The 27,152-nt window shown below is 41.5% G+C and overlaps 1 protein-coding gene and 1 long non-coding RNA gene across 2 annotated transcripts in view; one reads left to right on the top strand and one right to left on the bottom strand.

The window, feature by feature from the left end:
- The window catches only part of LOC138854067 (uncharacterized), a 343,922-nt gene that overhangs the window by 123,148 nt on the left and 193,622 nt on the right, over positions 1 to 27,152 (top strand). The window contains exon 2 of the long non-coding RNA XR_011393264.1: positions 3,049 to 3,315. This is a non-coding gene — a long non-coding RNA (uncharacterized lncRNA). The remainder of the gene's footprint in view (positions 1 to 3,048; positions 3,316 to 27,152) is intronic.
- Positions 2,685 to 27,152, bottom strand: part of LOC128696191 (UDP-glycosyltransferase UGT5) — an 81,648-nt gene continuing 57,180 nt past the window's right edge. Inside the window, exons 7-8 of the mRNA XM_070094844.1 lie at positions 4,378 to 4,597; positions 2,685 to 3,300 (exon numbers count right to left, since the gene is read on the bottom strand). Of these exons, the coding sequence (XP_069950945.1) occupies positions 3,021 to 3,300; positions 4,378 to 4,597 (500 nt within the window). The 3' untranslated portion in view covers positions 2,685 to 3,020. The remainder of the gene's footprint in view (positions 3,301 to 4,377; positions 4,598 to 27,152) is intronic.

Genomic DNA, 27,152 nt, shown 5'->3' with positions numbered 1-27,152 from the left:
TGGTGTGGGCTGGTAGACCTGCATGGTGTGGGCTGGTAGACCTGCATGGTGTGGGCTGGTACACCTGCATGGTGTGGGCTGGTAGACCTGCATGGTGTGGGCTGGTAGACCTGCATGGTGTGGGCTGGTAGACCTGCATGGTGTGGGCTGGTGGACCTGCATCTAGTGGGCTGGTAGACCTGCATGGTGTGGGCTGGTAGACCTGCATGGTGTGGGCTGGTAGACCTGCATGGTGTGGGCTGGTAGACCTGCATGGTGTGGGCTGGTAGACCTGCATGGTGTGGGCTGGTAGACCTGCATGGTGTGGGCTGGTAGACCTGCATGGTGTGGGCTGGTAGACCTGCGTGGTGTGGGCTGGTAGACCTGCATGGTATGGGCTGGTTGACCTGCATGGTGTGGACTGGTAGACCTGCATGGTGTGGGCTGGTAGACCTGCATGGTGTGGGCTGGTAGACCTGCATGGTGTGGGCTGGTAGACCTGCATGGTGTGGGCTGATAGACCTGCATGGTGTGGGCTGGTAGACCTGCATGGTGTGGGCTGGTAGACCTGCATGGTGTGGGCTGATAGACCTGCATGGTGTGGGCTGGTAGACCTGCATGGTGTGGGCTGGTAGACCTGCATGGTGTGGGCTGGTAGACCTGCATGGTGTGGGCTGGTAGACCTGCATGGTGTGGGCTGGTGGACCTGCATGGTGTGGGCTGGTAGACCTGCATGGTGTGGGCTGGTGGACCTGCATGGTGTGGGGTGGTAGACCTGCATGGTGTGGGCTGGTAGACCTGCATGGTGTGGGCTGGTAGACCTGCATGGTGTGGGCTGGTAGACCTGCATGGTGTGGGCTGGTAGACCTGCATGGTGTGGGCTGGTAGACCTGCATGGTGTGGGCTGGTAGACCTGCATGGTGTGGGCTGGTAGACCTGCATGGTGTGGGCTGATAGACCTGCATGGTGTGGGCTGGTAGACCTGCATGGTGTGGGCTGGTAGACCTGCTTCTTTACTATGTTTATAAAGGATATAGCCTTAAATATTTCACCTGAAATCATATGATTTTTCTTTATTAACTGAACAACATAGTCTGGCAAAAAAAATTCACTGAGAGGTTTGACAAATTTACAAATTACTGTTTTAGTGAAATTAAGAATTTCTAGATTTGAAATCACTCAAACATTTTTCTTATTGTTTGCACAGTTTTATTTATTATTAAGAGGATGGGACAAATTTGTAGTTGATTGTTTTGCTATTGAGTTATTAGTTGTTAATAATGTCTTCCGATACACGTTTTTCCAATAGGGCTAATAATGAAGTTGTGAGCCATTTAATTGTATATAATTACATAGGCCTATAGCACAGGCCATTAGGAGCATATATATATATATATATATATATATATATATATATATATATATATATATATATATATATATATATATATATATATATATATATATATATATGTTCTTGCTCCTCAGCAGGGCCATCAGAAGGGAAATGCTTACTGTATACTTGGCTCGTGTCCGGCTTCAGAGGAGCTGGAGGAGATTGGCTGGGTGCTTAGTTCTTGTAGGATTTGGTGGTCCTGTGGGTTGGAGCGTCATGTGATTTTCTCTCACCATGAGGCGGGCCAAAACATCATGGGTTCGGGTCCTTGGCTAGTTGCAGTGTTATTGATTAATACCACTCGTTCGTGATTACAGTGCTTATATATATATATATATATATATATATATATATATATATATATATATATATATATATATATATATATATATATATATATATGTCGTTCCGAATATGTAAAACTGGTCAATTAGCAAGAACTCATTAAAAATTAAGTCCTTTCTAAAATTTTCTCTTATACGTTTAAAGATATATTTTTTTTCATTAATGTTAATGCAAAAATTTTTAATTTTGCACCAAAAGAATCTTAGAAAACTTACCTAACCTTATTATAACAAGCTCAATTTATTTTAGCCTAACCCAACTAAATATATTTTAGATTTGTTTACAATAATTTAATACTAAACAAATACATTGAAATATATTTTTTTCGTTACGTTCAGAATGATTTTGGCCAAATTATTGCATACACAAATTTTCACTTGTCCTATATGGCAAGATGAGCGTTGCTATTTAAGCCAAGATCGCAAGTTCTGCTTATTCGGCACGACATATATATATATATAAATATATATATATATATATATATATATATATATATATATATATATATATATATATATATATATATATATATATATATATGTCGTGCCGAATAGGCAGAACTTGCCATCTTGGCTTAAATAGCAACGCTCATCTTGCCATATAGGACAAGTGAAAATTTGTGTATGCAATAATTTCGCCAAAATCATTCTGAACCTAACGAAAAAAATATATTTCACTGTGTTTGTTTAGTATTAAATTACTGTAAACAAATCTAAAATATATTTAGTTGGGTTTGGCTAAAATAAATTGTTCTTGTTATAATAAGGTTAGGTAAGTTTTCTAAGTTCCTTTTGGTGCAAAATTATAAATTTTTACATCAACATTAATGAAAAATATACATCTTTAAACGTATAAGAGAAATTTTTAGAAAGGACTTAATTTTAAATGAGTTCTTGCTAATTTACCAGTTTTACATATTCGGCACGACATATATATATATATATATATATATATATATATATATATATATATATATATATATATATATATATATATATATATATATATATATATATATATATAAAATCACCTGCTTTCACGTGGTCTAGTTTTATTTTTTTATGTTGGCTTATTATCACATTTAAGAATTTTAAACAAATGACTGCTCATTTTGAGAGATTCTTAATGAACCTTTTCTTTTGAAAGCTCTTCCTGTGATCAAAACCTCATTAAGTATCGCTTAAGGCGCAGCATTAGCTCTATGGGCTTAGCACTTTCCTATAAATATAATAAAGTTTTCAATAAACAATTCTTCTAGGTTGAGTATCACAAGCGGCAGTAAGGCTGCAAGCATATTTTTCTAATCTGTTTTTGTCTTGTAATGCCAGGTGAACAGCTGGCTGTAGAGAGACGACAGTAGCCTGCGCAGAACTAGAAAGACGACCAATACTGCCATGTGAACGACAGCCACGACATCCAGCATGAGGAACTCCGTCCAGGAGAGGTCAGCTGCCGGGGACCTGAGACGCGGAGCTCCACGATGACGAGCCACATACTCGGTCCAGAAAACTGCCGTCTCCAGAGGCTCTTGAGGACGGTCCCGGTCCACCCTCGACGCCGCCTCAATGTTACGCTTGTACCTGCACCCAGACAAGGTGAGTCAGACAAGGAAAGTGGGACTAGCCGGGGGATCGAACACGTGTTGTTTTACCCCGCCTCATGGTGACCGAAAATTCCACGACGCTCTAACCCATGGGACCATACAATCCTACAAGAATCATGCACCCAGCAGAGTTAGGTGTTGTACCGTGATCCGAGGACATACGATGGTGTGGGTCCCGTGGGTTAGAGCGTCGTGGAATTTTCGCTCACCATGAGGTGGGCTAAAACAACACGGGTTCGATCCCCCGGCTAGTTGCAGTGTTATTATTGATTAAATACAACTCGTTCATGGTTACAATGCGATATATATATATATAGATATATATATATATATATATATATATATATATATATATATATATATATATATATATATATATGTCGTGCCGAATGTGTAAAACTGGTCAATTAGCAAGAACTCATTTAAAATTAAGTCCTTTCTGAAATTTTCTCTTATACGTTTAAAGATATTTTTTTTCATTAATGTTAATGTAATTTTTTTTAATTTTTCACCGAAAGAATCTTAGAAAACTTACCTAACCTTATTATAACAAGAGCAATTTATTTTAGCCTAAACCAACTAAATATATTTTAACTACGTTTACAATAATTTAATACTAAACAAACACAATCAAATATATTTTTTTCGTTAGGTTCAGAATGATTTTGGCGAAATTATTGCATACACAAATTTTCACTTGTCCTATATGGCAAGATGAACGTTGTTATTTAAGCCAAGATCGCAAGTTCTGCCTATTCGGCACGACATATATATATATATATATATATATATATATATATATATATATATATATATATATATATATATATATATATATATATATATAAATATATATATATCTATACATATATATATATATATATATATATATATATATATATATATACATATATATATATATATATATATATATATATATATATATATATATATATATATATATATATATATATATATATTATAGCAACAACAATTAATATTAATCACACACACTGAAAATGAATTCAGATAGTGAGCAGGCACTAGTACTCACTTGGGATTGGTAAGCACCTCTTTGATGGTCTCCACTAGAAGTTTCACTGTGAGTTCCTCCCACTCCAAAGCGAGACCCAACCCACGATTGACAATCATCTTAGCGTTCCTTGGCTGGTCTGCTAAGACTGGGAGAGCGATGAGGGGCTTTCCATGACATATAGACTCCTGTGTGCTCAGTAGACCACCGTGGGTGATGAACAACTCAACTCTTGGGTCCGCTGATGAGAACAAAAAGGAATTTCATGAGCAGTGTAGGAAAGATACTGGTATCATAATGAATCACCAGATCACGTGCAGTAAGTGCGATAATGAGAAACTTATAAAATACTGGAAAGCCTTCAAGGTGCCGCTTTGATACTGGTGAAAGGATTATAATTCAAATTATCCGAGATACTCTCCACCTTCCTGGATCGTACTTCCCATTTCCCTGGCACTATATGACCCATACCTAAGTATATAAGAATAAAGAAACATGGCAATAGGTCTGCTGATTTAAACTAGGCACGCCCTACTCGCACCCACTGATGTACCTATCCAACCTCTTTTTAAAACTTTTCAAAGTACTGGTTGCAATGGCCCGGTGGCCCGGTGGCCTGGTGGCTAAAGCTCCCGCTTCACACACGGAGGGCCCGGGTTCGATTCCCGGCGGGTGGAAACATTTCGACACGTTTCCTTACACCTGTTGTCCTGTTCACCTAGCAGCAAATAGGTACCTGGGTGTTAGTCGACTGGTGTGGGTTGCATCCTGGGGGACAAGATTAAGGACCCCAATGGAAATAAGTTACAGTCCTCGATGACGCACTGACTTTCTTGAGTTATCCTGGGTGGCTAACCCTCCGGGGTTAAAAATCCGAACGAAATCTTATCTTATCTTAATTAACATAGGAATAGAGGAGCACAGCAGTACGTCTACTAACCTGTGCTAGGCAGGTCTAACTCACACCCACCTGCATCATCTCACATACTTGTCCAGCCTATTTTGAAACCTACCAAAAGTTCTCACTTCAAAGACGTTACTTGGAAGTTTGTTCCAATCGTCCACAACTCGACTGCCAAACCAGTGATTTCGTATATCCATTTTAAATCTAAAGTTGTCAGATATATTTCTGCAGATTCTGTTTTGGTTAAATATTTTCAGTTCATTATCTTTTTGCCACAACGGCCACCTTCATTAATGTACAATTGTTATAGATTCCATCACATATTCATTTACTCCATGATAAAATTTATAAGGCTTTTGCTAATTGTAAAAATACTCTATCTAATAGCAGTGATGACTGATTGGCAGTTTGTTCCACTCATCGACAACTTTATTCCAAACCAGTATTTTCCTATTCATTTTTTAAATCTGAATTTATTCAACGTGAATATGATATTTCGAATTCTTTCTTGATTAAATATGTTCAATATTTATTTTGCTTTACTCGGTTCACTTGTTTAAAAGCCACGTCTCTGGTGACAGGGCTATTACTAACTTATTTCTAGATTTTTGTTTGTTTCTTATTTGAAGTCTTCTAAGAAATTATTGTTAAGTTTTGAGCACATGTCTTTCTCATTTTCAGTAAGATATCCCGAGTTTAATTTTAAGTAACTCCAATTTCTCTCTTAATCATTGCTTCATATACTTGAAAGAAACATCTCTGATTTATTTTGGATTCTTTGCAACTTAATTTCATAGACTCATTCAGCTTTTCTTAAGTTTTTCTTTTTTACTGCTCTTTTAATATGAGCATATTGGTTCATAAGCTTGCCTCTCCTCTTCCCACCAAAAAAGATGTTTTAATCTCCTATCCATCCATTTGGATATTTTTTATTCGATCTTATTTCTATAAAGGAAGTACATGTACTTAGGGCAGTCTAAATAGTATTTAGAAAATTATCGTATTGGCAGTTCTTTTTATTTCCCCATGCAACGACAATTGCTGTTCTCTAAGTCCAGTGTATTCTGCAGAAGGAAAATCTGGGATCTTTACTCTATTATCCATATTATCATACTTCTAGGAAATGCTATGTTTAAGAGAAGAAAAAAAAGTCACAAAACCGTGACTTGATCAATTCACAGAAAACCTGCACTTGAGAGAGTTCTTGTAACCTTCCCAAACAGTCGTTTTGTGGAATCAACCTTTACACGTAACCTCTTCAAGGGGGGCTCCTTGGCGTGGTGAAGAGGCTCTTGATCTGAGGAATTAGACCTGTCGGTCTCCTTCCTCAGACCGAACCTAATTACCCCCCAATCCCCCCTTCCCTATCCCATCCTCCCCATCCTCCCCTTTTTCCTTTCCTCCTTCCCACCCCTCCCTTTTGCCCTTTCCCTTTTGGCCTTTGGGATTTTTCCCACAGGCATACTAGTTCATACGTAGGGGGAAGGGTACCGGGGTCCATCCCATTCCGTTGAGGTTCTTGGCGGTGGCGTAGTTTGCCGTGGGATCTGGATCTCCTGGGGATGTCCCGATCCCTCTCCGGTATCCCGGAGGGTGGCTTTGGGTGTCTTTCGGGCGACGGGTGTATCTCTGGACGCCACCTTTCGGATTCTGGGGGTGGTGGCCAAAGGAGGTATGCTTTGTGGCGGATATCCGGCCGCCCTCTCTTTTGTCCACCGAGGTAGCTCGGCAGATGTGAGGTTGCTATCCCAGATTGCTGGTTTACTGGCATGAAGGGCAGGGTATGGCATGGGTTCCATGCTGCATCTGCGCTACTTGCGGTGCTGAGGTCCTCTTGGGCGCAGAGGGAGATTTCTGGCCCTTTCATTCCTCCTAGGAACTATCCCTCCCCGGTCCCCCCTTTTTTTATTCTTTTGTTTTATTTTTATTTTCTTCTTTTTTTTTTCTTAAAAACAAAAAGAAAGAAGTAACCTAACCATGGAGTCCCAAATCCATGACCCCGCTACCCCCGGGCCCCTTATTGTTACCGCACCCTGTTCTGACCTCATCTCGTCTTTTGGCCACTCTTTGGACACTCCTAAGGCCCCTGTACCTCTTGCTGGTGCTTTTTCCTCACCCACTTCAGGTACCGGGGCTTCCACTGACTCCTTCAATTTGTCTGACCTCCGCTCTCCTTTGACTATGCTTCTGGCCTCTCCCTCTATGGTGCGACGATTTTCGAATTGCCAGCCCATCTCACGTCGGACCGACTCTGGTCCCACTTCTAAACGCCAACGACAATCTCCTGACGATGTTACTTTGTTACCTTCCCATTCTACTCGGAAAAGACCGACACGTCATGCACTCCCTCTCCACACTCAGTTTCAGACCATAGTCCAACAGAATTTCCAGACATGTGGCAATGACATTTTCGAACAGCTGGAACTCCAAGATCTCCCAATTCTCAAGGTAGACACTTATGTTCTTCCCGCCCGCGGGTGAAGACGATACCCTTGCAATGTGGCTCGTTTAACTTTTGACAGCCGTGAACTCCCATCCTTTGTTTGTGTAGCAGGACATCAGTTACAAGTTCAGAAAGTGATCCCTACACTGCAACAGTGTAGGAATTGCTGGCAATTTGGCCACCCAACAAAATATTGCAGATCTATAGCTGAATGCCCAGTTTGTGGTGCCGTTGACCATTCTAATACATTTTGCAGTCGACCTCCCTCTTGCCTTAATTGTCATGAGGCTCACCCTTCGTACTCTCACTGTTGCCAGGTCTACTTAAATGAGTGGGAAATTCGTTGCCTCAAAGAGGCAGAAGGTCTCCCTTATGCTATGGCAGTTTCTCATCTCCGCCTCCAAGGGAGACTACCCCATGTTTCTTATTCTCGTGTTTCAAAATGTCCCCCCACTTCTGGGGTCCCATCTTCTGCAGCCTCCTCTGCGGTTGCCAGTCTCATAGTCACTCCTGTATCTAATTCTTTTGCTGTCCTGGGCTCAGACGTCCCTACTTCAATACCTCAGTCTGTCCTCACTTCTTCGTGTTCTCCCTCACAAACCCCGGTATCGACAAGACCTCGTACGACACCGCTCCCAATCGTCCCTCTACTTCTCAGAGGTCCAAAAAATCTCCTTTAACCCTTCCTTCCCTTCATCCACCTCCACATTTTACCTTCCCGGTCTCTGTATCTGGGTCTTCCCCTTTCACTGGCTCTGTTGCAAGTGTGGAGGTTCATCCTCCTCCTCGTACTGTGCTTTCCTCCCCTGTCCCCTCCCAAGCTTCTTCCTCTTCTGCTACCTCCCGGGTTTCTGCCTCTTCTGTCCCCTCTCACACTTCTCCAGTTCCCTCCACCCTTTCGCCCCCCCCCCCTACCTTGGTACAGTCCATTACAGCTCTGATCTTTACTCAAACTCCTCCTCCTTCCATCTCCAATATTGTCTCCCATACAACGTCTAAACTCCGAAACACTTGAAGCAATCTCTGAATATATTGCAGAGACCAAAGCATCAATGGACACTGATCCACCCTCTGTTCCTTCTTTTTCCTCTACTCCATCTGCTCAACTCCTTTCTTCACAACGCACCGTTCCTTCGCTACTTGAACGTTTTCCTTTGCCACCACATGTGGACTTTTCTAATCCTTCTAGTCTGTTGGTACCCTTACCTGTGGATTTCAGGTATCTTTATCGTTTCCAATCATGGCCTATTTCCAGTGGAATATTCGCAGCCTCAGGGGTAATCGGGGTGAGCTTCAGATGTTGCTCTCCCAGTTTTCCCCTGTTTGTGTTTGCTTACAGGAACCAAAATTACACTCTGCCATTATCTATCCCATCTCAGGCTATAATTTATTGTATTCTTCAGATCCTTTTCCTGATGGGACCTTTAATGAAAGCGTCTTTCTTTTACGCACTGATATTCCGTACCATCGGCTATTTGTTCGTACTTCGCTGCATTACACAGCAGCCCGTATCCACTTGCATAGGTGGTATACACTCTGTTCTTTGTATCTCTCTCCTTCTCGGGCATTATCTGTCCCGGATATTGCCTTTCTTGTTTCGTCATTACCACCACTTCTGTTACTTGGCGATTTTAATGCCCATCATTTCCTCTGGGGGGTCTCACTGTGATTCCCATGGCATTCAGTTAGAGGCTTTTCTTGCTACCCACCCCCTCCATGTTTTAAATACAGGTACTCGCACCCATTTTGATCCTCGGACTCATACTCTCTCTTGCATCGATCTCTCAGTCTGCTCTTCTTCCGCCGCATTAGACTTCACCTGGTCTTTTCTCCCGGATTTACATGACAGCGATCATTTCCCAATCATTCTTACTTCCCCTTCATATTCACCACCTCTTCGTAACCCATGCTGGCAATTTGATCAGGCAAATTGGAGCCTTTACTCACAATAACTGTTTTTAGTGAGGTTCCTTCTTCGTCCTCCATTGATGAGCTTTTACACCTCGTCCTCCATTTTAACCGCAGCTTCTCATTCTATACCCCAAACTTCGGGCAGGCATTCTCAGAAATGTGTGCCTTGGTGGTCTCCTGCTTGTGCTCATGTAGTACGTTTGAAACGCTCTTCGGGGGGCAGGTACCGGTACAATAGAACCACTGAGAGACTTCTTGATTTTAAGCAGAAGTGTGCGATCACTCGCCGTGTCATCCATGACGCTGAACGCACTTGCTGGCAAGATTATGTCTCCACCATCACCTCTGCTTCCTCTATGAGTGCAGTCTGGAAAAAAGTACAGAAACTGAGTGGTAAATATTCTCCTGACCGAGCTCCTGTTCTGCAGGTTGCCGGTGTTGATATAGCAAACCCTTTAGATGTTGCCATTGAAATTGGCAATCATCTGGTCCGTATTTCCCGGGGGCTCCATCTATGCCCCTCGTTTCTTTCCTCAAAGTCTGCCAGAGTTAGCACCCTCAGACTTTTCTTCTCTCAGAGAAGAACAGTATAATGTGCCTTTTACACTTGAGGAACTGGAGGCAACACTCTCAGCTTGCCGATCATCGACAGCTGGGTCCGACGACATTCATATTTGTATGTTACAGCATTTACATCAGTCAGCCCTTACCGTCCTCTTACGCCTTTTTAATCTTATTTGGTCACAAGGAGTTCTTCCACAGCTGTGGAAATCTGCCAGTGTTCTCCCTTTCTGCAAACCGGGTACTATGGGACATGAAGCCTCCCACTATCATCCCATCGCTCTTACCAGTGCAGTTTGCAAAGTGATGGAACGTCTGGTAAATCGACGTTTAATGTGGTATTTAGAGACACACAACAGTCTCTCCACTCGTCAATATGGCTTTTATGAGGGCCGTTCTACCATAGACCCCTTACTATACTTGGATATGTATGTTCGTAATGCCTTTGCGAATAACCACTCAGTTATTGCCACATTTTTTGACCTTGAGAAGGCATATGACAAAACTTGGAGGTATGTTATTTTGGCCCAAGCCCACTCCTTAGGCCTCCGAGGCAATCTACCATCTTTCCTTAAGAACTTTTTAACTGACAGACATTTCCGTGTTCGAGTCAATAATGTGCTCTCCCCGGATTTTGTCCAAGCTGAAGGTGTCCCTCAGGGATGTGTTCTGACCACAACACTTTTTCTTCTTGCTATAAATGATTTAGCCTCTGTTCTTCCATCCAATATTTGGTCATCACTCTATGTAGATGACTTCGCTATTGCTTGTGCAGGCGCTGACTGTCACCTCATTACAGTTTCTCTCCAACATGCGATCGACCGTGTTTCCAATTGGGCCACCACGTATGGGTTTAAATTTTCCAGTACCAAAACTCACCAAATTACTTTCACTAGACAAATTTTTCAGTACCAAAACTCACCAAATTACTTTCACTAGATGCTCTGTCATCTCCGATCATCCTTTGTACCTCTATGGCTCCCATATCCCTGAACGTGATACAATCAGGTTTCTAGGCCTTCTCTCTGACCGTAGGTTATCCTGGAAACCCCACATTACCTCTCTGAAGGCAACTTGTCACAACTGGCTAAACCTTCTTAAAACCCTTGCTCATCTTCCATGGGGAGCTGATCGTCGAACTCTCCTTCACCTACATTCAGCCCTCATTTTATGGAAACTCTATTATGGTGACCAGATCTATTCAGCGGCCTCTCCTGCTACTCTCTCTAGCCTTAACTCCATCCATCACCAAGGATTACGTTTATGCCTTGGTGCTTTTCACTCTTCCTCTGTTGAGAGCCTCTTTGCAGAAGCAAATGTTCCATCCTTGTCTGATCGCCATGATGCCCATTGCCTTCGCTACTATGTATGCTCTCACGATCTCCACAATCCTTCCATTTGTAGAATGGACACTAATATTAGTAGACATTCTTTATTTGCTCGCCACCCCTGTTTGCTCCATCCCTTCTCTCTTCGCCTATATTCGCTCTTGTTTTCCCTTCAGTTACCACCTTTATATATTCATGTAGCATCTCACTTTTCCCTACCCCCCTGGGAAGTTCCAGCTGTTTGAGTCTGTTCTTTCTCACTCCCGCTCTCTTTTTCTTGACCACTTCCACTCTCATTCTCATGCCATCGCAGTGTACACAGATGGCTCTAAGTCTTCTGACAGCATCGGATTCGCAGCAGTGTTTCCGGACAGCGTCGTGCGAGTGCATTTACTATCTTCGGCTAGCATTTTTACTGCTGAATTGCTTGCCATTCTTGCAGCACTTATTCGTATCGCATCTATGCCTGTTTCATCATTTGTGGTTGTCTCAGATTCCCTTAGTGCTCCACAGGCTATACAGAAATTTGATTCACCTCACCCCCTAGTTCTCCGTATCCAACTTTGGCTAAGCCATATCTCTACCAAGCATAAAGATAATTTTTTTTTGTTGGGTCCCTGGTCATGTTGACGTACAGGGCAATGAACAGGCAAACACTAGTGCGTGGTCAGCAGTACATGGCCTACCAATTTCATATAGAGGTTTTCCATTTCCGGACTATTTTGCTGTAATAGCTACCCACCTTCACACCCATTGGCAACAACGTTGGTCAACTCTACTCGGTAAGAAACTTTATTCTTTTAAACTGAGCATAGGTTACTGGCCTTCTTGTCATCAGTGCCGAGGTTGGGAGACTACTCTCTCCCACCTTCGCATTGGCCATACTCATCTTACTCATGGGTATCTCATGGAGAGGCACCCTGTTCCTCTCTGTGAGAAGTGTCAAGTTCCAGTATCAATTAGCCACATTCTCCGCTCTACTACTCTCTCTTTACCTTCCCTTTTTGCTGATGGACCCTCCTTTAATCCTGACTCTCTCATTGACTTCTTAACAACGACTGATTTACTCCACAATCTCTGATGTTGATACCTTTCGCACTCCCCTCGGCCCTTTCTACCTCAGTCTCTTGCTGCCCTCTACCCTTTCACCATCCACTGCCCCGCTGTTCTCCGTAACCTATTACTCATCCCTCTTCCTTTTACCACCTGATACCCTCGCTTCCTTTCTGCCCTGCAGCGCTGTAAAGCCCTTGTGGTTTAGTGCTTCTTTTTTATTATAATAATTGGAAAGGCTATACGAAGAAAGGGTAAAAGAAGGTTTGAACTTTGGGGATTGTTTAGACTTTGGAGAAGTAGAGAGGTGAGGGGAAGGTGTAGTTGTGTGAGGTCTTGTACATATAAACATGCGAGCAAGAAGATGAGGATTCAAAGACAGTATTAGGCATTGAGGAAGGGACCTTGGAGGCGAGGACTGCATAATAGTTAGAGGTGACTGGGGAAGTTGTGACACTAGAGACAGTGGAAGTAGGTACTACCGAGGTTGGAGGTCTCTTAATAACTCTAGAATAAGAAAGTCGTGGAAGTCTTCCCTGGTAGCGAAGATGAGAGACTGCCATGAAATATGTAAAACCTCCTTTCTCTTTGAGACAACGAGTTTCCTGTTCTTTTAGGTAAACTTTCAACTACAAGAAAAAGTCGGGTGAGGCTCGTTACAATTAAGGCAAGAGGGATTCAAGTTGCAGGGTGTATTTGTATGGTCGTTAGCACCAGACTGGGCACTGTCATGGACCTGCAATATTTTGCTGGGTGGCCAAAGTGCCAGCAATTTCTGCTCTGTTGTGTTGCAGGGATCAACTCTCAGACTTGGAGATGGTGTCCAGCAATATAAACAGAGGACGGAAGCTCATGACAGTCAAGAGTTAAGCGAGCTTCATTGAAGGGGTAGCGTTTTTGCCCATGGGCAGGTAGTATATACGTGTTTACTTTGAGAATTAGGAGGTCTTGGAGCTCAAGCTGTTCTAGAATGTCATCACCACATGTCTGGAAATTATGTTGAACAATGGTATGAAGCAGAATGATGATACCACTACAAGAATTGAGAGAACGGTGTTTTGGAATTGTTACTGGGCACTGTCATGGACCTGCAATATTTTGCTGGGTGGCCAAAGTGCCAGCAATTTCTGCTCTGTTGTGTTGCAGGGATCAACTCTCAGACTTGGAGATGGTGTCCAGCAATATAAACAGAGGACGGAAGCTCATGACAGTCAAGAGTTAAGCGAGCTTCATTGAAGGGGTAGCGTTTTTGCCCATGGGCAGGTAGTATATACGTGTTTACTTTGAGAATTAGGAGGTCTTGGAGCTCAAGCTGTTCTAGAATGTCATCACCACATGTCTGGAAATTATGTTGAACAATGGTATGAAGCAGAATGATGATACCACTACAAGAATTGAGAGAACGGTGTTTTGGAATTGTTACAGGGATAACAATTACTGTGGTAAGGAGAGAAAGATCGTGGGCTTGGCTAGCATTTTGTACCATGACGATGAATACTTTTGAGAGCATTAAATGAAATATTTCGACCAACATGGCATAGGAGCACCTTGTTGTTGATGGCGGTTGTAGAGTAAAAAACTTAGTCCATTGTGTACTTTGAAATGTAGTGTGTAAGGGAAGTTTCTGGGCAGAGTGAGAAGTAATAGTAGTGTAATCAGTTAATGGTCTTGGTCGTTTAGGTGTGGGACCGGAGTTGGTCCGACGGGCAATCCAAGAGTCGTCGCACTGTAGAGGGAGAAGCCGGAGGCATGGTCAAAGAAGTGTGGAGGTCGGACATATGGAAGGAGTCAGGCGGAACCTCGGTATCTGGAGCTGGTGACGAAACGGCACCAGCAGAAGGTACAGGGGTATTAGGAAGGTCCAAAAAGTGGTCGGAACAGGGTGTGGTAGCAGAAAGGGGCCCAAGAGCTGGTTCATGGATTTGGGACTCCATGGTTATGTCACTTCTTTCTATTTGTTTTGTTTTTAGATAAAAAGAAAAAAGGAAAGAAAAGATAAAAAAAATGGAAGAACGTGGAGGGATACCTGGAATTTACCTGGAGAGAGTTCCAGGGGTCAACGCCCCCGCAGCTCGGTCTGTGACCAGGCCTCATGGTGGATCAGGGCCTGATCAACCAGGCTGTTACTGCTGGCTGCACACAATCCAACGTACAAGCCACATCCCGGCTGGTCAGGTACTGACTTTTGGTGCCTGTCCAGTGCCTGCTTGAAGACAGCCAGGGGTCTATTGGTAATCCCCCTTAGGTATGCTGGGAGGCAGTTGAACAATCATGAGCCCTTGACACTTATTGTGTTGTCTCTTAGCGTGCTAGTGACACCCCTGCTTTTCATTGGGGGGATGTTGCATCGTCTGCCGAGTCTTTTGCTTTCATAGTGAGTGATTTTCATGTACAAGTTCAGTACTAGTCCCTCTAGGATTTTCCAGGTGTATATAATCATATATCTCTCCTGCCTGCATTCCAGGGAGTACAGGTTCAGGAACTTCAAGCGCTCCCAGTAATTGAGGTGTTTTATCTCCATTATGCGCGCCATGAAGGTTCTCTGTACATTTTCTAGGTCAGCATTTTCACCTGCCTTGAAAGGTGCTGCTAGTGTGCAGCAATATTCCAGCCTAGATAGAACAAGGGACCTGAAGAGTGTCATCATGGGCTTTTTGGCATCCCTGGTTTTAAAGGTTCTCATTATCCATCCTGTCATTTTTCTAGCAGATGCAATTGATACAATGTTATGGTCCTTGAAGGTGAGATCCTCCGACATGATCACTCCCAGGTCTTTGACGTTAGTTTTTCGCTCTATTGTGTGGCTGAAATTTGTTTTATATTCTGATGAAGTTTTAATTTCCTCATGTTTACCATATCGGAGTGAAGGCCGCGAACATTGCATTTGCCTCTGCAAGCAGTCCACGGATGAAAGGTATTTTGTTGTTCATTGCTGGTTTTAGACCCTGTATATTTGCAAAGAAGAATGTCATCTGATTGGTGGTATTGGTGGTACTGGGGGAGGGGACTTTTTTCCGGCGCTAATATCTGTATCTGTTGGTTTAGAGCGGAGGCCATCAACTGTGATTCCACTCCATAAATGACTGGATTTGGTGTACGATTTCTGCCATTTCCTGCCAGTTTTTTTCCTTCCTGGCACTAAAAACCTCTTCCTTTTGAGTGGCTGTGGCTACCCAGGTTTTCCCATGGTCTGGATGTTTTGTGTCTTTTTGTCCCCTTTAGATGGTGTGCCTGGTAATATAAGTTATAGCACTGTCTTTCCTGTACTGAACAGGGACACATTTCAAGGTGAAAAAGCTTACAGGAAGGGAGTTTGCATTTTCCTGTTGTCATATGGGCACTGCATTTTCTAGGGTGGTCAAAGTTGCACGTCCCATCTGTTTTTCCAGATATTCCATGCCTGCAGATACCAAGTGCATAATATGTGCACAGGCTTGGTTTCCATTTGCCTTGGAGTTTTGTGACTGTATTCCCTGTTGGTGCACGTTTTCCTGTCTCATTCCTATCCTCGCTAGTACTAACATTGGAGCTCTCACCAGTTGTTTCTGGCAATATATCCTCACTATTACTAGTGGAATCTCCTTGTTTGCTATCTCCTGTGGTATTATTTGTTTGTAATATTGGTTTTATCTTGGTCTTGAGTACACTTGTTTCCCCACTACAGCTTCTGTCTCCCTTGAGGGCACTAATATGCATTTCACCATGCATACATGACACAGTAGGGACACCATGTGCATGAGTCACGCCTTCTGTGCTCCGCGAATGTAAGTGTTTTTGAGGGCTACCCAAGTGTACTGCAACGGTTGCTAAGTGTGTTAGGGTAGTGAACAATCCTTGAAGTGATTTACAATCTGCCTGAGCCACATAAGTGTGGGGAGAGCCACAATTTTGTAAGTGATCTAGAAAGCGAAACGTTGTGGCGCATTCAGAGCGGCCAGGGCTAGTGTGTGTGCTCAGGCGACGTTGCCACGTGTCATCCAAGAAAGATAAAGTGAAACAAATGTGTGACCAATGAAAGAAATACAGTGAATAGGGCACATTATATAATGAGAAGAAATTGAGGTGGATCTACATCAGAACATCACGTTGAGCTGGAGAATCTACAGGCTGCTACAGCTGCATTGCAAGTACTGTATTCACCTATGCGTGGTTGTTTGGGTGTGGGGTTTCGGGTTTCAATTAACCGCCAAGCTGACTGTGAACCGTCCAACTCTCCTAGCACGATAAAGAATAGGCACTCAAGTACTCAATAGGGAATAGCAATTGGTAATCTATGGAACAAGGCGAGTAAGTTACTATAAGCCTTAGTGGTAAAAGCATGGAGGGCAGCATTGTAAGTAGGTGCGGGTCAAGTTACAGGAGGGTGGAGGTCAGGTCACAAGAGGTTGTGGTCAGGTAAGGGACCACTGAGACTCCACATAACACTCCAACGCACAATTCCACCTACTTTTCAGACAATAAACCCACACATAATTCCACACACACACACACACACACACACTTACACACCCACATATACACTCCCCCCTCCCCCACCAACCTCTTACTCCTTCCCCTGATCCCCCCCTCTCTCATTCACCCTCCTCCCCACCTCTCCCTCTTTCCCCCCTCTCCCTCTCCCATTCTCCCCCTTGCTTGTCCCTCCTCACTCCCCATATTCCCCCTAAATCCCACTCCCCACCCCTCTCCCATATAGCCACTGTCCACAGTTCCTCCTCGACCTTCCCCCCCCCCCACACTCGGACAAACACACTACTAACCTAACACAGAATTACATACATTTTCCATTCTGAGGCAATCAAAATAAAAAAACATGGGTTGCCAGAGAGCAGGAAGGAAAACCAAGGGACAGGAGGATGAATCTGCAAAGGAAGATTGGGCAGCAGAGCTCACAAAAAGGGAACATGAATGGGAAAAGAAACTAGAAGAACTTAGCATGAGAATGGAAGAGAGGATAGATATGGAAAGCAAGAAATGGGAGATGAAAGACATAACAGCAGAGGCTAGGATACAGAGATTAGAAGAGGAACTGAAAAATCTGAAACAGCCTAAAGAACTAAAGAACATTTTGGGAATGACATCAAAGACTGCTACCTCAGTCACAAATAAGGGGACTGTAGGGAAAGAAGGAGCAAAACTGCATGTAGAAGCTCTATCAGAGGGGACTTTAGTAAATGAAAGAGCTAAGCTATATGTGGAGGCCCTAACAGACCACAGCAGAGCCCAGGGAAAGCTGAGAAGGGAAAATGACAGGCCACTGAGCCCAAGTACAATAGACAGTGAAACTGAAGAAAGGAAAGCTGCAATGGAGGAAATTAAATTGAGTGGGTGGATACATAAGGATACGCAGTGGGAGAATGAAAGGGAGAGGTCAGTCTTTGTATATGGGCTCCAGGAAGTTGAAGGGGAAACATATGAAGCAAGAAAACAAGGGGAAAAAATGCAATTGAAAGCATAAAAGCAATAGGAGAAGATGACGTGACCCAGCTGGAAAATTTTCGGAGAATAGGGGGGTTTGCAAGAAGAAGAACTCAGCCAGTGAAAGTGACTTTCAAGGCACAATCGACTCAGAATAGGATCCTGCAGGAGAAAGCAAGAATAAGGGACATGTCGGCATACTGGAAGGTGTATCTCGACTGCGACAGAACACAAGAAGAAAGGCAGGAACTGAGAGATGGTACAAAGGCGAAAGGAGGAAAGAGAGGTGATGGAGGAGACAGAAAAGAGATCCCAGACCCAGGAAGATCAAATACAGCCTCCCTCACAACTTCCTATGGAAGCCCTCCAACCAGGTCAACCCCAGTGCAACCAAACATTCTAAACCAAAACACCCATGCCATAACCAATGCTCCCACCCACTGCATTACAAACTCCACCCCCAAAGCAACCACCCATAGTTCCTTATCAGGTCTTCCACTTCCCCAACCCCAATGTACCCCCCAGACCACAGTCTTAGTAAAGAAGTTGAAGGTGTGGTATACAAATGCATATGAAATAACAAATAAGTATGAGGAGTGACATGAAAGAATCAAGGAGACATCCCCAGCCATAATAGCACTCGCAGAAACAAAACTTGTTAAAATGGTAACAGATGCAATCTTTCCACCTGCATATCAAATCCTCAGGAAAGACAGAGGGAGGAGAGGGGGATGTGGAAAATTGCATTTAGCTGAATGTATCATTATGTACATAACAGTAAAGATAATTATTATTTATCAGTTAGACAAGTAGGAATTTGGGACACCTAGGTCGCAAAAAATGTCCCCCTCTGATATCTACCACTGTCATATCCACAAGTTGCTCTGGACCTATTAATTATAAATAAAAGATACATCACCAGGAATTCTGGTAAATATATAAATTTGTGGACTGTATATTAAAAATAATAAATGATTATATATACACATATACATAACAGAAGGAGAATATCTTAATATCACTCACCAATTTGACTGGAGATTAATGTGTATTATACTCAGAAAACCTCACTGTCTATGAAAATAACACTGGCCAGGTTACTACATAAGACTTGTCTGAGGTTCCTGGAGCTGTCTTGTCCAGTCGCCTGATATCTCAAGTTATGCAGGAATGCACATCCAACAATTTCGCCTCCTATTTGAGAGGTGTCAACCCAATTTTAACATCTAGAGCATGAAAAATTCTTCCCATTACACTAACGTTGTATGCAATTCAAAATAACAATGGCGAGTCTCTTCTGCGCAGGCGCAGCTTCTGATAACATAATTTTTATTAAATACAGTATGTCCATCTATTTACATATAACTGTATTTCTGGAAAATATATACAGTATTTTCCACACTGCAGCCGGGCAGAGTTTGTTGCTAAACGACTCAAATTGTTCATTTGACAATGGTGGAGGACCTGGGTACATATAGGATCTGGCATCCACACAGTGACATATTACACAAGATTTAATCACCCTTTTTACACTTTGCCGTCCTTGTGGAATCCAGAAAGTTTCCCTAATACAATTTAAGGTATCTTGTATCCCACCATTCATTACATTTTTATGGGCATTTAGAACAGTTAAATTTGTTAGATGATGAGTTTTGGGCAGTAAGATAGGGTGTTTAGCATAATCACCCAATTCAGCATTTTGTAACCTACCTCTGCACCTAATTACACTGTTCTCTAAATACAGCCCCAATTTCTCTATTATGGAACCTTTCACAATTTTTCTTTATAGTCATCAATTTAATCTCATTTCCATAGATTTCCTCCTGTACCCTCTTTATCCAATATTCAAGGGGATGTGAAAACTTAAATGAAATATTCATCTTGTTTAGAAATTTAAACACCAACTTATTTACATTGATTAGTTTGGGTAAAGAAGAATACCTATTTATATCAATGGCTAAGGAAGGACAAACTATTGGAGCGGTGGTCACAGTAATTTCAACAGGAGTAATATACGCCTTTTGTACAGGCCAATTAGCTTTATTTACCAACCAGCTCAGTCCTTTACAAATTTAGCATAAGGTAAACCTCGAGACAAATCAGCTGGATTCTCCTCACCAGGTATATGATTAAATGTTAACATATGCTGACCCAAACTATTATATTTCTCTTGCATCTGATTAATTTCAGCGACTCTGTTTTGTACGTACACAATTTTACTGTTTCCATTACGAATCCATTGTAAGGATACCTCATTATCAGACCAAATTACAGTGTCGCAACTTATTTCTTATATAATTAGCTAATTTGACACCTACATAAATCGCTGTTAATTCCAACTGTGGTAAGGTACGTGATTTAATTGGAGACACTTTAGCCTTAGACATAACAAGAGAAATAACACTGTTACGTTGAAGGTAAGCAACTGCTCCATATGCCAATTTTGAAGCATCACAAAAAATGTGGAGTACATTTTTCCCATTTGGATTGGCCACCTGGCGTGGGAACTCCAACATTGGAATTTTCTCATAATCACCAATTAATTCATCCCACCTGTTAATGAATTCCTCAGGTAGAGTTTCATCCCAAGCACATTTAAGTTTCCATGCTTCCTGTATTAATAATTTCCCTCTTATAGTAAGGGGTGACACTAAACCTAGTGGATCAAAACATTTGGAAACTTCAGCAAGCAAGACTCTCTTAGTTAATTTATTGGGCATACTGTAATTATTAGGTTTTAACATTAACAAATCTCTCTGTGTCCCAAGTTAATCCTAGTACATTACTACATTTTGGCACTTCATCTCCAGGGTAATCTTTACTTATTTTGTCCTTTAATTTGGACGAATTACTATTCCATTCCCTCAGAGGCATATTTGCACTTTGCATTATTTTATTAGCCTCTCCATAAGTCATTAACAGTTCCTCTTCAGTTGATGTCACACCCAGGAAATTGTCCACATAAAATTGTTTGCTCATTACTTTACTCAATGGACTTCCCATACGTTTAAGGTGTGCATTTATCGTCGCTTGAAGTAGGAACGGACTGGATGTAGCACCAAATAATACGCTCCTGAAGTGAAAGGTTTTCAGAGGGCTAAGTGGGTCACTAGGATTCTCAGGCCATTAGAAGCGGGTACAATCCCGGTCAGCCTCTTGTAAACCCACTCTTAGGAAAGCTTTACTTATGTCAGCTGTAAAGGCATAATGCTTCACTCTGAAATTTAATAAGATATCTCCTAATTTTTCCGTCAACGACAGACCTGTCATCAAACAGTCATTTAAACTAGGTACATTTTTGTTACTCCTGGCACTACAATTAAACACAATCCTCAAAGGAGTGGTCTTAGAATCCTTCTTCACTCCGTGATGTGGCAAATAGTGACCATAAATTTTGGCTTGCTCAGGAGGTACCTCTTCTATAAATTTATTAATTAACTGCTCAGCAATTATATCATTATAGGCAGTTAACAATTCTGGTGTCTTAATCAGTTCGCGGAGCTGAGCCTTTAATTGTCCATATGCCATTCTGTAATTGGTGGGCAATTCTGGATGGTTCAGTCTCCACGGAAGTCGTACACAGTATTGTCCAGATTCAAATTTTACATCTTTCAGGTATTGCTCTTGAGTAAAAGAATCGTCTGGACTTTCTTCATTTACATTTATTCCAATGCTGTCTAATTCCCACAATTTATGCACTGGCTCAACACCATCCTCTATGGAAGAATTATACTGGGGTACGATTTCATGGGGAAGACACACAGTTATGGTATTTGTAGTTTCCTCTAGTCATGAATTATTATTACGAGGAATCCTACCATACATTACATGGCCTCCTGCAGTCTTCAAAAGGGTGACACCATATTTCTTTACCATACCCTTTACAAAGGAGGCATAATAGTCACTACCTATCAAAATATTTATTAGGCCTACAGAATCATCACTTACACCAGAAGGTGCTAAATTTACATTATGTGAAAGTTTTTCTGTAGCTTTACTAAGCCCTACTGTAGATATTTTCTCTGGAAGTCTATCTACAATTACTGCATTAACACGATTTTTCTCATTGCCCAACCTGACAGTTACATAAACAGTGTCATACAATTGAGACCTTTTATCCGAGAGAAAACCAGATAATTTTAAAGTTGTGGGATCTCCCATCTTTACTTTCATACCATCACATTTACGTGTTATGAAAGTACGCTGGGATCCCTGGTCCAATAATGCATTTACATTTTTTTTATTTATGCCTTTTATCATCAATTTTTACCTGTAACACAGGTAAGGCTACTTCAGCAAAACCATCATTATTAACATTAGCAGCAATTTTTACATTAGCCACTGTTGTATCAGGATTGTCAACATTATCATTATTATCAAAATTATCATATAGACCCTTACACATGACTATATGGTGTCTTCCTTTGTGACATTGATAACAGTTGTTTAATTTAGCATGACAATCCTTTACATTGTGATTACCTAAACACCTGATACATCTGCCAAGTTCCTCCAATCTTTCAACTTTATCATTCCATGAATTGTATGCATTGCAATTCTTAGAAAAATGAGTACCCTTCCTGAAAAGACAATCTCTCTTTTCTCTGACTGGTTTCTTATTAACTGGGCTACTCTTAGGAGGGTACTTATTCTTCTTACCTTGTTGAGAATCATTATTTCTGATTCTTGCTACTTGGTATGCACCTATGCAACTATTTTTAGGAAATGAATTTTGATTATTACCATTGGGATAATTTTTCCCTTTGTGAAACTTGACAGATACCTCAGAGTTATTATGTGTTGCATCTTTAAAATGAGTTAGTTGGCTGGTCTGCAACTGCACAATTAATTCTTGTAGACCTAGTCTTATTTCCTCCAGACCAAAATAACCTTTGTGATATTTATTCGAGAGCCATTCAAGTGTTTTATAGCTTAATTTATTCTGTACCATGGCACTCAATAACCAGTCTGATTCCTTCAGATTATGTTTATTACTTAAAGTTTTGAGAGTGCTCTCCAGTTTAACTCTAAACTGCTGTAAACCTACTTTGTTCTATATTACCATAAGTGACCTTCAACAAGTCAACTGCTTCCTTTTAAGAGTCATCTACATTGGAAAAGGCTTGTATGAGTATGTGAGCATCTCTTACCTATCCTTTGAGGTAAAATAATTTAGTTACACAGGCTAGGTCACTCCTGTCATGCACAGCTGCTTTAAAAATTGACCAAAACTCCTCCCAGTTTTCTCCAGGATTAAATACAGGTAAACATAATTCTGGGAGTTTTGGCAAAGACATATTATTTGTTGGAGCAGACTGATTAACTGCCTGGTTTACACATTTTAATTTATTCAAGGCCTGACTTTTACAAGAAAGAATCTTTTCCTCTAATTCATAATACTGGTTAATCATAAGATCTACTTCAGTCTCATCTACACAGTTTACTAACAAATCTCCTTCATATTTGTTATAATTTGTATGAATCATATCTATTCCCCAAAGCATCTAAATACAAATTTAAATCATCAGTATTCACAGTTTCTTGATTCATTAATTCCAAACAATTATTATATGCCTTGGTTACATGACATTTTCTAGCCTCTAGTGATGCTTTCTTTGCTCTATATTCCATATGTTTGTCTTCTATATTAATTTCCTCATTTTCAGCCATGATGTAATGTATTAAATTCAACTCAATTAATAACACTGATTACAACTTACAACACTGATACAACTTACCTTTGAATAAATCCTAGCTACTTGAGCTCTACAATTACATGTAAGAAAATAATATAAACTTCAAATGTACATTAATACAAACTTTTAGCCAGACTTGGCTTATCAAAATTAATATTATAAAAATTAACATAAATCCTTGCCAGAATTTAGCATAGCAAAATTTATATTATACACAATGTAATCTTTAGCCACACTTGTCTTATCAATTACACATACACTGATATAAATCTTGGCCAGAATTGTCTATCAAATTAATATTGTAATAATTATAATTCACTACACACAAATAACCTGCACATAAAAGAGAGAAGCTTACGACGACGTTTCGGTCCGACTTTGACCATTGACAAAGTCGGACCGAAACGTCGTCGTAAGCTTCTCTCTTTTATGTGCGGGTTATTTGTGTATAGTTCCAGTCACGGTATTGTGCCTCTTTGTTATTTAATTCACTACACATTAAGTAAATGTGTGAACTTAACATCTACCTCCTCCTGTCATTTCACATATAATTATTAACTAATTAATGACTTCACTAATTACCTCCGGTTCAAGAAGGACCAACGGGCAAAATTAAATGTGGAAAATTACATTTAGCTGAATGTATCATTATGTACATAACAGTAAATGAACAAAGATAATTATTATTTATCAGTTAGACAAGTAGGAATTTGGGACACCTAGGTCGCAAAAAATGTCCCCATTCGATACCTACCACTGTCATATCCACAAGTTGCTCTGGACCTATTAATTATAAATAAAAGATACATCACCAGGAATTCTGGTAAATATATAAATTTGTGGACTGTATATTAAAAATAATAAATGATTATATATACACATATACATAACAGAAGGAGAATATCTTAATATCACTCACCAATTTGACTGGAGATTAATGTGTATCATACTCAGAAAACGTCACTGTCTATGAAAATAACACTGGCCAGGTTACTACATAAGACTTATCTGAGGTTCCTGGAGCTGTCTTGTCCAGTTGCCTGATATCTCAAGTTATGCAGGAATGCACATCCAGCAATTTCGCCTCCTATTTGAGAGGTGTCAACCCAATTTTAACCTCTAGAGCACGAAAAATTCTTCCCATTACACTAACGTTGTTGTATCCAATTCAAAATAACAATGGTGAGTCTCTTCTGTGCAGGCGCAGCTTCTCGTTTTCGATAACATAATTTTTATTAAATACAGTATGGCCATCTATTTACATATAACTGTATTTCTGGAAAATATATACAGTATTTTCCACAGGGGACGAGGAGTTGCACTGCTCATTAAAAACCAATGGGGTTTTGAGAAAATGGAAGGAATGTATTGCACGGGCGAATGGGACTACTTAGTAGGAATAATCCAGTCTGAGGGACATAAGGTGATAATTGCAGTAATGTACAACCCACCACAGAACTGCAGGAGGCCAAGAGAGGAATACAATGAGAGCAACAGAGCAATGGTCGACACACTAGCCGAGGTGGCCAGAAGAGCTCACATGGGGGGAGCAAAGTTACTAGTTATGGGTGATTTCAATCACAAGGAGATTGACTGGGAAAACTTGGAGCCCCATGGGATCCCGAAACATGGAGAGCCAAGATGATGGATGTGGTACTGGAACACCTCATGCATCAACATGTTAGAGACACTACCAGAGAGAGAGGTGAGGATGATCCAGCAAGACTGGACCTTGTATTCACCTTGAGTAGCTCGGACATCGAGGATACCATGTATGAAAGGCCCCTAGGAGCTAGTGATCATGTGGTTCTGTGCTTTGACTACATGGTTGAGCTTCAAGTGGAGAGAGTAGCAGGAATAGGATGAGAAAAACCAAACTACAAAAGGGAGAACTACTCAGGCATAAGGAACTTCCTGCAAGACATTCAGTGGGAGAGAGAACTGACAGGAAAACCAGTACAAGAAATGATGGACTATGTGACAAAATGCAAGGAGGCAGAGGAGAGGTTTGTTCCCAAGGGAAACAGAAATGAGTCCTTGGTTCACCCAAAGGTATAGAGAGGCAAAAACTAGGTGTACTACAGAATGGAAAAGGTACAGAAGACAGAGGACTCAGGAAAATAAAGAGATTAGCCAAAGAGCCAAAAACGAATATGCACAGATAAGAAGGGAGGCTCAGTGACAATATGAAAATGACATAGCATCGAAAGTCAACTCTGACCCTAAACTGTTGTATAGCCACATCAGGAGGAAAACAACAGTCAAGGACCAGGTAATCAGACTGAGGAAGGGTAATGGGGAGTTCACAAGAAACGACCGAGAGGTATGTGAGGAGCTCAACACGAGATTTAAAGAAGTATTTACAGTGGAAACAATTAGGACTCCAGGAAATCAGAACAGGGGTGTACACCAACAAGTGCTGGATGAGGTACACAACCAAGGAGGAGGTGAAGAAGCTGCTATGTGAACTTGACACCTCAAAGGCGGTGGGACCAGACAACATCTCTCCGTCGGCCCTTAGAGAGGGAGCAGAGATGCTGTGCGTGCCATTAACAAAGATCTTCAACATATCCATTGAAACTCGGCAACTCCCTGAGGTATGGAAGATGGCAAATGTAATCCCAATTTTTAAAAAGGGAGACAGACCTGTGTCACTAACGTGTATAGTATGCAAAGTAATGGAGAAGATCAGGAGGAGAATGGTGGAGCACCTGGAAAGAAACAATTGTATAATCGACAACCAGCACAGTTTCAGGGAAGGAAAATCCTGTGTCACAAACCTACTGGAGTTTTATGACAAGGTGACAGAAGTAAGACAAGAGAGAGAGGGGTGGATCGACTGCATTTTCTTGGACTGCAAGAAGGCCTTTGATACAGTTCCTCAAAAGAGGTTCCTGCAAAAGCTAGAGGATCAGGCGCACATAACAGGAAAGGCACTGCAATGGATCAGAGAATACCTGACAGGAAGGCAACAACGAGTCGTGGTACATGACGAGGTGTCAGAGTGGGCGCTTGTGACAAGCGGGGTTCCACAGGGGTCAGTCCTAGGACCTGTTCTGTTTTTGGTATATGTGAATGACATTACGGAAGGGATAGACTCAGAAGTGTCCTTGTTTGCAGATGATGTGAATTTAATGAGAATAAAATCGGACGAGAACAGGCAGGACTGCAAAGAGACCTGGACAGGCTGCAAGCCTGGTCCAGCAACTGGCTCCTTGAGTTTAACCCTGCCAAATGCAAAGTCATGAAGATTGGGGGAAGGGCAAAGAAGACCGCAGACACAATATAGTCTAGATGGCCAAAGACTGCAAACCTCATTCAAGGAAAAAGATTTGGGGGTGAGTATAACACCGAGCACATCTCCTGAGGCGCACATCAATCAGATAACTGCTGCAGCATACGGGCGTCTGGCAGACCTACGGATAGCGTTCCGATACCTCAGTAAGGAACCGTTCAAGACTCTGTATACCATTTACGTCAGG

This window comes from Cherax quadricarinatus, chromosome 48 (assembly GCF_038502225.1).
Source record: "Cherax quadricarinatus isolate ZL_2023a chromosome 48, ASM3850222v1, whole genome shotgun sequence".
Taxonomy (NCBI): Eukaryota; Metazoa; Arthropoda; class Malacostraca; order Decapoda; family Parastacidae; genus Cherax; species Cherax quadricarinatus.
Note: the sequence above shows the minus strand (reverse complement) of the source record. Positions and strands in the feature narration are given on the sequence as shown.